The 13,188-nt window shown below is 39.3% G+C and overlaps 1 protein-coding gene across 1 annotated transcript in view; it reads right to left on the bottom strand.

Moving 5' to 3' along the window:
- The window catches only part of PCCA (propionyl-CoA carboxylase subunit alpha), a 282,975-nt gene that overhangs the window by 106,942 nt on the left and 162,845 nt on the right, over positions 1 to 13,188 (bottom strand). Inside the window, exon 19 of the mRNA XM_084306585.1 lies at positions 4,894 to 4,996. Coding sequence (XP_084162711.1) covers positions 4,894 to 4,996 — 103 coding nt within the window. The remainder of the gene's footprint in view (positions 1 to 4,893; positions 4,997 to 13,188) is intronic.

Here is a 13,188-nt window from a genome sequence, read left to right as displayed (position 1 = left end):
TGAAGGGATGCTTCTGGGCTGTTTGTTGCTGGTTTCCATTAGTCTTATGTAAAGGAGGTAATTCCTCCCTCTTTCAATTTTTATTTTAGTAGTAATCTCATTTTTTGGTCTAAAAGTAGTAAGTTTGATCTCCATTGATAAAAGGAGAAGTTGTAAGTTTAAGAAGAATACTGAGTAAAGACTGTCCTCCAAAAAACTAATTAGAGATGTAGATATGACAAGCAGTTTGTAGCAATTAATACATAGGAGAAGTAACACAGAAAAAGAATAAATCACATTTATATGAATTTAGTTGGAGAGTTCTTGGTATGAAAAAAAGCAGATCTCAATGTTGCTCCATTTTAATTCTCAAGTCAGGTCATTAAAAGCTTTCAACTGCTATATTGTTCGCTATTATGTTGATAGGGTGTCACCAGAAACAACTGCCTGATATTGAAAATACTAGGACAATAATTTTATTTAAATTTAAGTATTAGCATATTAGTTGCTGGCTTCATAATCATAATAGAATTATTTCTATTTTTAAAAGAAAAAATATCAACTTAGGATTCACAAAAGCTTTTAGTCTCTATTGGAAACAAGAAAACTAATTTGTTGTTGTTTTCACTGCTTCAAGCAAACAATATTGCTCACACTTGACCACTTATCGTTCAAGTCCGTCAGCTTGGGGAAGCAAGGCCCCTAAAGTGGCCTAAAATCAGCCCACATCGAAGACCTTTGTTACAAATAAAGCAGTTGAAAACAGATGGTTCCAGAACTTGAAATCCTGAAAAATAAAGAGCAGCAAAGAGCAGTTAACACTGCACAATTCATTAAGATTCTCGTGATAAAGGAAGAAAAACACAGATGACCCATAGACCGGGATGCTGCCGAATGATCTGCTCGCAAACAGCAGGAACCACGGAGAAGCCTGCTGCTCACACTCCCTACGCAGAGAGCAAAGCACTGCACACTGTGAGGTGGTGAGGTTTCAGCTGGTGAGAGCAGAAGAGTTAAGGAAAAAAGAAAGGAGTCACTGCTGGAAAGGTCCCAGTGGTAAACAAAGTAAATCAGAATGCGAACACTGCTGCTGCAAGGCACAGTTTGCAGCAGGAGCAAACTTCTGAAGGGGAATGCGAAGGTGGCCCTCCCACTGGGCGCTCGAACTGCTCCATGGATTCAGCTATCTTTGTCGCAAGCCACAAGGGAACACAGCCCACAAAGTCAGGAGCCCGTGTCACACCAACTTCATAGTGAAAAGTAAATGCAGAAGTTCAAAAAGTGAGGCTTGCGTTTTTGACAGAAAAGTTAATAAAGAAGACTTCGAGTCTTCCCTTTTTATTTCTTATAGTATGTTATACCTCCTAATCAGAAACAAGATTTCTCATTCCTAGTCTTAGACTTTTCTTAAGTCAATTGCTTTCCTGTTTTAAAGTTTTGAATTATATTAGAGAAGATTTTTGACTGTGATTTATTTGCTCTATTCTCTTGTCTGCAGCACAATCCCATAAGAACCCCAGCAAATAAAAAGAAATATTAATAAAGAATAGCAAGTTATCTATTTGTCCAGTAACAAGGAGAAATAACTGTAACCAAACAATCTTGGGATTCAAAGATAGTTACCGGCTTTGTAAAAACCCAAGCTTAGGAGTTATTTTTAATACTTGATGCCCTAAGGTTGAAGTGACATAGACTATATGGTCATTGCGAAATCCACCTACTGTCATTTATTTCACCAGCTAAGGAATTTTTCAGACAAACAAATAAGGAATTCTCTCTTCCCAGGATTGATAAAGAGGCTGAGTTAGGGTAGAACCAAAACACACTTCTGGCTCCAGTCCCTTTATTTCAACCTTTTGGCCACACAGCCACACTACCCCACACCCATACTCCTCCTCCCTTTTGCTTTTCTACCCCTTCACCTGTGATGCTGTAGGGTGCAGAGCTCCCCAGGAGTGCTCCTGTCTTGTAACCTAACAGTGAGAGGTAAAACCAGGAGACTACTGCAGGGCTGCAAGGAGATGAACAGGACCTTTGCAGGACCCTTGCTCCCCTCTGGGCCCTGGTGGGAATCCTGCAGAGCATTGCTTGCCCACAGTGATTTTCATACTGGAGAAAAGTAGCAAAGGAGGCCCAAATTACTTTGGAAGACAAAGGAATTTACAAAAGCAAACAAGAAAAATAACTATTCACTCGTGCCTAGTCCATTAATGCCAGACCACTTGATTATATTGGAGGTGTTACAGTTTGAATAACAAACTGAAGCATTAGAGATCAGACTCCAAATATGCTGTGTTAAAATGGGCTAAATGTTCCTACATTTAGGTAGGAACAATTCACTGTATGTTAATAATTGGTAGCAGCAAAAACATTACGTTTTCATCATCCTTTCTCAGAGCTAGCACATCTTGGACAGACACAATGCAGCTTACATCCGCTGCTCAGGAAACTAGGACTGACTCATATATGAGCTTATATTTTCAGTTACCTTCAAAATCAAGAGACAAAAGCACAGAAGAATGCTTACGCCTCTCCTCTGTCTGTAAACTTTCCTTAGTTTGACTTAAAAAAATACCTTTACTAAATTTAACCAAGCAAGTCTAGCCTAGGTATCTATATGAAACTGAAGTAAGTCACTCAAAAATATGTGTGCGTGCAATCCTCGCAAGCAAAGGCCACCTTGTACTTCCCTCATAGCTGCTGCAGACTGAGTGCTGTTAGATAGTGATGTTGTGACAAAAAGGTGAGAAGACTGGGGGCAATGACTGCTCCTGGCAAGAGCTATATGCCACACAAACCAGTGCCAGTCTAAATTGGGCTGAAACCTGGCAGGGATGTTTTGTTGTCTAAGCAATGGGTTGTATTCAAGTTTGCAGGATACCTAGGACATTATATAAATTCAATTAACTCAGTAAAAAGCTGTGTGCAGATATGGTCTTAGCTCCCAAAGCACAACTCCACATGTGGGGTGAGCATCACAGCCATGGAGCAATGCTATGTGCTATGCACTGAGTAAGAAGTTGTGTTCTAGACCTTCTGGAATTCTTTCTAAGAGGAATCAAGATGACAGCTAAAATGACCTCCACATTTTAAACTTCAAGTAGTATATTTGCAAGACAGAATTTTAAAAGGTACTGACTACAAGTGCTGATCTTGTCTACATCATTCCCGCTCTACTCTGCGCTGGTGCGGCCTCACCTCGAGTACTGTGTGCAGTTCTGGGCACCACAGTATAAAAAGGACATGAAACTGTTGGAAAGTGTCCAGAGGAGGGCTACGAAGATGGTGAAAGGCCTGGAGGGGAAGACATACGAGGAACGGCTGAGGTCACTGGGCCTGTTCAGCCTGGAGAAGAGGAGGCTGAGGGGAGACCTCATCACAGTCTACAACTTCCTCGTAAGGGGGTGTCGAGAGGCAGGAGACCTTTTCTCCATTAACACCAGTGACAGGACCCGCGGGAACGGGGTTAAGCTGAGGCAGGGGAAATTTAGGCTGGACGTCAGGAGGGGGTTCTTCACAGAGAGGGTGGTTGCACACTGGAACAGGCTCCCCAGGGAAGTGGTCACTGCACCGAGCCTGTCTGAATTTAAGAAGAGATTGGTCTGTGAACTTAGGCACATGGTCTGAACTTTTGGGTAGACCTGTGCGGTGTCAAGAGTTGGACTTGATGATCCTTAAGGGTCCCTTCCAACTCAGGATATTCTATGATTCTATGATTCTATGATTTCTTTCCGTGCATCTATGAAGCATATGGACAGAAAGTGTTCCTGGTCTCTACTCACACTCTTCTCTCAAATTCATCAGGAGTATGTGTGAAATACAGTGTGACAGAGGTAGTGTTAAAAAATAAATTTAAGTGAAAATTACCACCTAAAAACATAACTGACTTAAACTGTCATTTAAATATCCTTTTTCAAAAAAACAAATCTTGTGATTTTGAACATCACGACTATAAAAATATCATGGAGCAGATGTTGCAGAACATTCTTCAGTAAAGACTGGCAAGAACAGTGAACAGCTGTCGGAGACAGATGAAGAAACCTGAGGTTCCTCACAGTCCTGTATTTCAACGATTCTAAGAAAAACTGACTTCTTCAGGCTCCTTTGAAAGCTTCTGCCTAAGAGTCTACAGGTATTATGCAATTCAACTGTCTATTTTTAAAAATCTGTTTGATTATGGAATTACCATCAATGGACTTAAGAAGTAATGCTCTCTATGTATCTACTGTCTCAATACAATTCAACCAGCTTGCATCTTGGCCTTGATCTACTAAACAGCTGAACTACTGAAAAGCATTACCATTGTTCTGTTATCATGCTCTCTCCTTCCACCTTTCATGTTGACAATATAAAGTGTTTAAGTAATTATCTTAAAATATTTGTAAAACAATACTTAATACATATGCATCTGAAGTGATCTGGGCATATATCTTGAAATACTGGCATTTTACTATGCCTGCATGCAGTTTTACCACTGAGGTGCTGAATAATTCCATTCCAATATGATTATATATTCAACTTGCTCAGTTCTTTGATTTGTTTTTTTAATCACTAACTTAAGCTAACGTAGTGTTTCTCAACATTGCAGTTATTTTCGTGCTCTTAAATATTTACAACGGAAACATACAGCCTCACTTCTAAACAAGACACAAAACAGGGTTGTTAATTAGAAAAGTAATTTAAGAAACAAGTGGATAACAAATGTTCCATAGACACAGGAAGAGAAAAATCTTTGTACACTAGTACTACTTAATTAACATAACGAGTCTTGTTTTGTAATTCATGGTTATGTCTACTAAAGATAAAGCAAACAGCTAGTTTGGTCACTGAACAGATAGAGAATTGCAATAAGAGTCAAGGATAACACACATTGTTCCAATGCATCAAATTTCTTGGAAAATGAGCAGAACTTACAGAAAATGATGAGCCATCCTTTGAAACTGCAACAGGGTAAATTCCATCTCCTAGATGCACAGAAAGCTCCCAGCTACTTCTCTTTGATTTAGCAATAGGAATTCTAAAAAAGATACAGACAGAAGAAGAATTTTTAACAGAGATTTCATGCTTCTCCCATTTTAACCAGAAGCGCTTTCCTCATAGGATGGTCATGAAGGATATAAAACATCATTAATCTATAGACACAGTTGGAGATCATACTTGAAAAAAATATTGGATACATTTTTCTGTCAAATGGTGTATGAGGAGAAAATACACTCTACTTTCTTTCTAGACTTGCCTTGACACACTGGGTATGCTGATAGAGTTATAGGAGGCTCTTGAATACAGCCAGCACTCGCTACAGAATTAGTTCAAACAGGATGAAAAGCAGATGAGAAAGTGGGTTGGCAGAAGAATAGCAACAGCAATAGCTGCAGCATTCTTTCTAAGGGCAAAATATAATCACTATTCCCTTCATCTCATCCTCAGTAAACGTTAATTAAAGTCCAATTAGACACAAAAGATTCAGCCAAACCATTAATACACATAATTTTATAATTAATGTACATTTTAACAGCATTTCATCCACAGAGTCCTTCAAAGCAAACAGAAAAATAATGGTTTATCACAACCCATGTGCGGCATTATACCTCTTCCTGCAGCAGTCTGTGGCTGCATCAGTTATCAGGTAATACAAGAACCATGAATCTTTTCAACTTCAGATTAAAGAAGCTCACCTGACAAGAAGGCAATCAGACCTGAAATATAATTCTTGCTAATTCAGGATGAAATAAGTGATTGCCAGATATTTTATTTAAAATGTATAACTTTGATTTTTTTCCCTCATCCTAGCTTCCCAAGTCTCTTCAACTTTGTACTTCAACTCCGTACTTACTACAACTTACTACCTATCCTATTTCAGTGCAGCCTTCGATCTCTTAAAAGATGGAAATATGTTTTTTTGGATTGTGTCACACGCAGTCTGCTAAGGATTCAAGTGCCCAGTGAACATCATCTCACCCAAAGGAAGTGCTCAGCTTGTCTGTGGAATCCACAGGGAGAAGCACCTGAGAGACCTCCAGAGGCCACAGGAGGAGACGCTTTCTGCCTAAGCTCTGGCTTCCTCAACATTGCAGTTATTTCCTTGCTCTTCGATATTTACAATGGAAGCATAAGGCCCCACTTCATTTAATATAGAGACCATTGTCAAAACACATCTGAGGAAATGTCTATGGCTTATTGGATGCAATGACACTTCTCAGCACCTCGTCTTAACATTCCTTTCTGTCACCAAAACATTGACACTGGCTGATAGGAAACACTACAGACACTGGAGTTCCTGAAGGAGAGGAACTGAGGAATTTCCTTGACAGGTAGCAGGCGGAGAGATATTTTCATTGCATTTCCTGGCATCAGAGCACTAGGAGTAAGGAGGAATGTAAGAGGTTATTGACGGAACCTGGTTAAATTCTAGATAGTATTCTATTAAAATAAACAACGAGATTCAGTAGTTTATAGCAACTTCATATTTCTTGTATAAGTGGTAAGACCTCATCTCAAACACAGCTTAGTAGATCTGCTTCATTGGTGGCATGAGATTCCTTATAACCCTGCTGGCATGGCTCTGCTTCATATTGCATTTGACTGGAAGTGACCTCATGGGTCTGGCCGCTGGCCATCAAAGGAAAGACAGTCTTGTTCTCCAGCAGGGATTATTTTTGTTCGGGCCTGTCTTGCTGAGCTTTGTCAAGTGTATCTCCAAACAGGATGCATGCCTCTTGAAAGGCATGGCTATGATCACTGCTTTTCCGGGGTTTCAAACTGCCCCACAGGCATATAATTCCTCTCTCTGCAACACTGGTGGTCAGGAGGGCAAGGTCCAGAGCTGTATCTAATACCAAAGTCCACTGCAAGTTGTACATCCCTCCTGGAATTGCTGGATCCTCTCACATTTTTCAGCTTTGCTAACCAAATGCCTCTGGCTTTTTAACTGTAATCTACGGTTGTACTCACTAAGATGGATACGTACGGTATTAATTGTTCTCATAAGAATTCTGCTTTTTCTTCATTATATCAAATTCCTTTCAAATAAATTACTTTGTAGTAATAGACTCCATTTTAATGGGATTGAGGGATTTGTTGTCTTAGATTCACTGGTATTTGTGTGTGTGTGTGTTTTGTTGTTGTTTTTTTGTTGACTGGTTTTATTTTGTTTGTTTTTGTGTGTAGTTTGTTGGTTTTTTTTTTAAGGATCACAAAGTTCAAAAGTAAGGATCAAAGTCCAATCCAACTTTCTTGGCTGTCAACAGGTTGAAAGCTGATCCAGTCTGTGAACTACTTTAAAAATGCCAAAGTTTTTATCAGGCTAAGAAAGGGGGCTTGGGTGTTTTGTTTGTGGTTTGGTTTTTCGAATGTATGCAAAGTCCAAGTGAAGGAGAAATAGCCACTCTGTTCTCGGGCAAATTTGCTTCCTTAGCTGAGAACTCTTCTAAGCCCTCCAAAGAGAAAACATCAGGGCTTCTGAATATGTTATCCACCAGTTGATACAAAACTCCCGAATTTCTGGCTGCTTTCAAAGATGTAACTTTAAAAATTCTACACACTGAGCTAAAATCTGAGGTATTCTAGTTACAGAAAAAATGCTAGAAGACAAAATAGTGTCATTTTTACCATTATTAAAAGGGCCAAGTATCTAAGCTGCTTTCACCCCAACTTCAGACTCAGAATCACGGGATTCAACGTGCCCTCTCCTTCTTCCAGCTCTAGCATATGAAACATGAAAGAAATGACTCTATGCGTGGAGATCATTGGCTGCAGGAACAAGCACAAGTTTAGCAGCAAGATGGGTGCTGGGTGAACAGGAAGCGAGGCCACAGAGAACCGTGTGTTGTTTCCCCTTGCTAGCATTATACGCAAGGAGAGGAAGAGAACAAACAGAGCACAGACAGGACGAGGGTGAGAGGAGGGCACAATGAACTCCTCTTCCATGCAGTCTTCTCTGAGCTGCCTTCCAAAGGGAAGCTACCACGAGCAACAGGGGCACATACAAAGAGGAAGGTGGATGACGTGGCTCTGAGCCATAAAGGTATTAAGACAAACCATGTAAATTATAAAAACCTGTATGGTGTGAGAAGCAAAACAGCATCATTTGCCTGCTTAGTTGTTTGTTTATTTTCCATCTCTGTCACTATTTGTTCAACTGCAGATGATGTCACGGTCTCATCGTTTATTTCATACACTGTGCTGTGCATTACATCCCTTTTACCCTCTACTGCCATGAAAGAAAAAGAGACACACTTTATAATAATGCAGCAATCACAGCTCCTGCTTTCCTTCCAAATTTCCAGCAAGGGAAACAGACAACTGCTAAAAATTCTAGCTCGACACACACTGTGCTCATGGAAAACAGACACTAGTTAAACTATTATCTATTCTAGTCAAAAACAAATAACGAAAGAAAACAGACAGTCACAAAAGCAAGTCAAGTAATAACTCTGCCCCAGTCTGTCCATTTTGATTGTCATCAACCAATCGGATAGAAGGGACTCAATAAAACTACAATTTTCTGCAGTTTGTGGCAAATAAACTCCCCTCTCCCGATTACTGCTGATGATGTAATGAGCTATGATAAATGTCACCAGCTCCTAAGGGTCAGGAAATAGCATATGGATTTTTTTTTTTCCTTCCAATTCAAAATGTGAGTTCTAATGCTGGGGAAAACTTACAAATTCTTTTTACTTCTGATATTTTTGCTGCATAATACTTCAGGTAAAGGCAGAGAAATCGCCAACTATCATAACAAACTCTCCAGTTATGAAAGATTATAAGTATTTGAAGACCAAATTATATGACACTCCATAAAGCTGCTTTTCAATTGTGCAATTACCTATTCAGCAGTTAAATAAAAGTGAAATATTGACTTAAAACAATGTTAATGGTCAAAGAATCATTAAGAAATCCTTCATCATAACTTTCACAGCAGGTGGCCTGTAAAATGATCAAGAATAATGTGCTGGATTCTGTAGCCACCAAGGTCAGTTTCTGCATACAAATCTTTGCAGGGGGAGAAAAAAAGACCTTCAGAAAGTGGGCCATTCATCTGAACCAAGTTCAGAGAATTTCCAGCACTGTGAAAAGATATGTTATGCAAGCACATAGATGTATTCAGTGGGGGTAGACTGAACCAGCTACATGGAGACTACAAAGGAGCCCTCCCATGGCTCATGAATAAGTCGAGGAAATGATCAGAAAAAAATGGAGAGATGTTTAGACAGATGGCCCACTTAAAATGCCTGGGACAGGGCATAAGCAATTTTAATGAAACTTTAGATCTACCATATAAATTGTTTCTTATTTTCTCCATACTCCCCCCCCCCCCCCCAGAAAAAAAACTCAAGAAAGGCAAATAGAAATTTAACAACTCAAACAGGATTCTACCTTGTGATGTAAAAAAAAATAAAAATAAAAGTTGTAAATCATATACTTTTGAGCATTATTGGTTTAATAAGTTCATATACAAAGAAATATCCTTCACAGAACCTTCAACTATCAGATGAATATAAAAGCAGGGAATGGATAGATTAAAAGAATTCTAAACAGAAGTGTACTGCCAAACAAAACAAAAATCTAAGCTTTACTATCTGAGTACTTTCAACACTTTCCAACATAAAAGTTCATCGTTGCACAGAGAAGATAAAAGCAGCACTTTCACAGGATTATTTTAAGAACTAAAAATTATGTGAAAGGAACCTAAGAATCTGGGAATATTTTATGGGACTATTTTATTCAGCAATTTGAAATATTTTCTACATATATTCACACACATTTCTGCATATATTCAGATTGATGCATCTATACCTAAAAATGGGTTTCCCTTCTTTCTACTTTATGCATGCATTATGTCCACATACACCTTTCACCAAGAGTATGAAAATATACCATCATTAGACTAAATGTTCTGCATGTGTCATACAAAATAATAACCTCTACTAGCCTGTGTGCCAGCCATCAGACAAAGGCTGAATTACTCAATGCTTATGTCAAAATTGTTATGTCAAAATGGTTTCATATTGCATTTTCTTACATATTAAATTTAGATTGATAACAAACGCATAGTTATAGCCGTGTACTATATCTGAATAGTGACCACTAGAAAAAATAAAATTACATGGGAGGTAAACTGCAAAATAGAAAGCATCGTTCTAAAAAAATATTATTGAGTGAAGTGTGCTTTGATTCAAAGTAATGCACATCTGGATGCTTCCTTTTGATTTAATAAAAGCCTTTTTGGGGATTGACAAAGACCTGCAATGCAATGTCCACTGAAAACCTCCAGCAGCAAATCCCAGATCAAGGCTAAGTAATGAAATGGTTAAACCTAGGTCCTATAAATCCAGGGTGAATTTAGCTACCCAGATCTAAGTGTGTGGCTCAACCACTTTTTTGTCTTCATTTAACTGACAAGTAACCCTGCAGACAACCTGAGCTCACCCTGGCTTACCCTCTTTCACTTTGAAGGTCTCAAAGCACGCAGAGCTTGGGGCCTGCAAACTGTGTCACTCCGGCTCGCCTGCTTTACAGCTAGCTTCCCGATCGGCCTAGCAGGCGTCTGGGAACTTAGGGCTCCTCTGCCAACGTTGTCTCCAGAGTCTTAAGGAGAAGAGATGTGCTCTGAGCACACAAACTAGCATCAAAAAATTCTAAACCTCTTGAAAAGTCTTTCATGGCTCTTAGTTTTAAATCTTTGAGGAAGAGGAAGTAGGATTTATGCTACTGCCCATCTTGCTCTAACAAATTCATGCTTGCGGTACATACACCTGGAGAGATTTGGGTTATCAGCCTACCTCAGCCTACGAGGGTTCAAATCTACCTCTCATCTCCCAAGAGTAAGAAGCAAGTGTCCAAGCAGACACTGGGGAAAACTCACCATCCTGCCTACTGATGGAAGGATGGAACGAGGGAGTCACAGGTTGGAAAAGACCTTCCAGATCCTGTCCAACCATCAGTTTGACCTACTGAGTTCCACCACTAAACCACATATCTCAGTGCCATATCGACACATCTCTTCAATACCTCCAGGAATGGGGAGTCCATCACATCCCTGTGCAGCCTGTTCCAATGCTTGGCCAACCTCTGTTTGAAGACTGAGACAAAGAAAATACAGCTTTACAGCCTGACGATGCATCCCCCAGGACAAAGAGTTTTGGTACTTGGTCCTATTCCAGGCAAATTTTTATGCACTTTTCATTTAATGAACTGGATGAAACACAAAGCAATGCAGGGAGCTGCAAGTACAACCTCTCAATTTCAGGGAGGGTCATACTGCCTAGTCCTTCAACCGCAGCATACCAGCATATGACAGCACACCTTGAAAAATACAAATAAATAAATGTACTTGATACCTGAAACTAACTTCCTCCTAAAACATGTCAGAACCTACTTTAGTTGCTCATGGAAGAAGTAAACACCACAAGCATTAATGCTGGGTGAGATGTTGCTCATTGTCTCATTGCAAGTATTTGTGAGATGAGAAGCAAGGAAGCTTCAAATCTTGTGTAAGGGAGAGAGCAAGGAGAGCACTGTGGTTGAACTGACAAGACGGGTGAGAGAAGGGCATAATGAACTCCTTCCATGCAATCTTCTCTGACCTGCCTTCCATAGGGAAATTGTCACAAGCAGTGGGGGCACGTACTGTGAGAAAGGTGGAAAACCTGGCTCTATGTCATAAAGGCATTACTCAAATTGTGTGTTCACAAACACAGAGAAAAAGTTGTTTATTTTCCATGTAATTTACAAGTCTGTGCTTTTGATTTGTTCTTTCAAGCCATGTTTCCTCAATCAGCAAAACTATTTATGGAAAAAAAGGAACTATTTGGAAGCAGGTGTTTTTAATAAGATCAGTCAGCAATATTGACTTGTGCTGAAAACTACCATATAGAAAAGAAAAATCTAAAAAATCATTCCCATAAAAAAAAAGTCTGGGGCAATTTCTCCTCTATTAAAATATTTAATTCAACAACTGTGTTTCTGTCTAGCAAATACTGTTGCATTCTTCATTTTTTAACAAGGGTTTGTCCTTCACACTTATAATAATAATACACTCCACAAGAGGACAAACATCTTTTTTCCTGTACAAGTTTTCCGTATTTCATTGAACAAGAAAGTCGATTTCTCTTATTGTGCAACTAATTATTGTAAAACTACTCGTAAATAACTCCCTTTCTTTTAATACTCAGAAAGTTTCAGAACAACTTGCTGTGATGCAGCAGGGAGGACCACAGCTCTTCTGTTAGCATCATCCAGCAGCAGTTATATCCTCCCATACGGTGTGATGGTACTGGGATGTAGCTGCTGGGCAGCCTGCTTCCTGCACCTCCATTCAAACAACGGCTGTGCCCAATAATAATGTGCTATTTTTCACTTTGTGTTTTTAGAATATTACAGGTTTCCTGTGCGTATTAAAAACTGAAAACAAGCAATTTCTAAACCACTAATATGTAATGGAGATGAAATAATTAAAAGATTATCTGCTGATAAGTTTGATAAGGTAGGAGATACTCAATTTTACATCTGTGCACAAGGCAATTTTCCATACTTAAAAAGAAATTAAGACATCTGGGCAAATTCTGTGTTAGGCTTCCTGTCATCATCCAATAGCAAAATTGGCCCGTTAATTAATGTAGCCTACTAATTCTGAACTAAATTGCTATCAACCACTGTAAATGTGAATTCAAAACACATTTGCTACTTTAATCCATCATTCCTTTTCTCAGAATTCAAGTTTCAGTTATTCACCTACTTTTGCAAAAGAACTCTGTAGAGCACGCAATCTCAGAAGTAATCAAAACAACATACCATGGGTGTGAAAACAGTGCTTTAGTTCTTGAAACAAATTACCTCAATCATCTCTACCTACTAAGCTTTGATTCATGCTGCAGAACAGACTCTGGGCATAGAAACCAGATCCTTGCCCAACACAAGCAGGACAGAAGTAAACCCAGCACAACGCAGCCACAAATGGGCACACAGAGCGCAGGACTAGACCAGAACTAATCTGAAGTCAAACACACAAAGAGTATCTGCTCCTCAGCATCAACCAGAAAGCCACTTGTACTGACCTTAATGGCATTTTATGCATCTGCACTCCTCCAAAACCACAGGCTCCATATTTAGTTTGGTTATCAGCCCACAGTTTGAGAGAAACTGACACTTGTTCCCTAGATTCAAGCTCAAAACACCTTGTTCAGTGCGGCACTTTTGAGAAATCATTTT

This window comes from Netta rufina (genome assembly GCF_964035555.1).
Source record: "Netta rufina genome assembly, chromosome: 1".
In the NCBI taxonomy this organism is placed as follows: Eukaryota; Metazoa; Chordata; class Aves; order Anseriformes; family Anatidae; genus Netta; species Netta rufina.
This window is presented reverse-complemented; position numbering and strand designations above follow the sequence as displayed.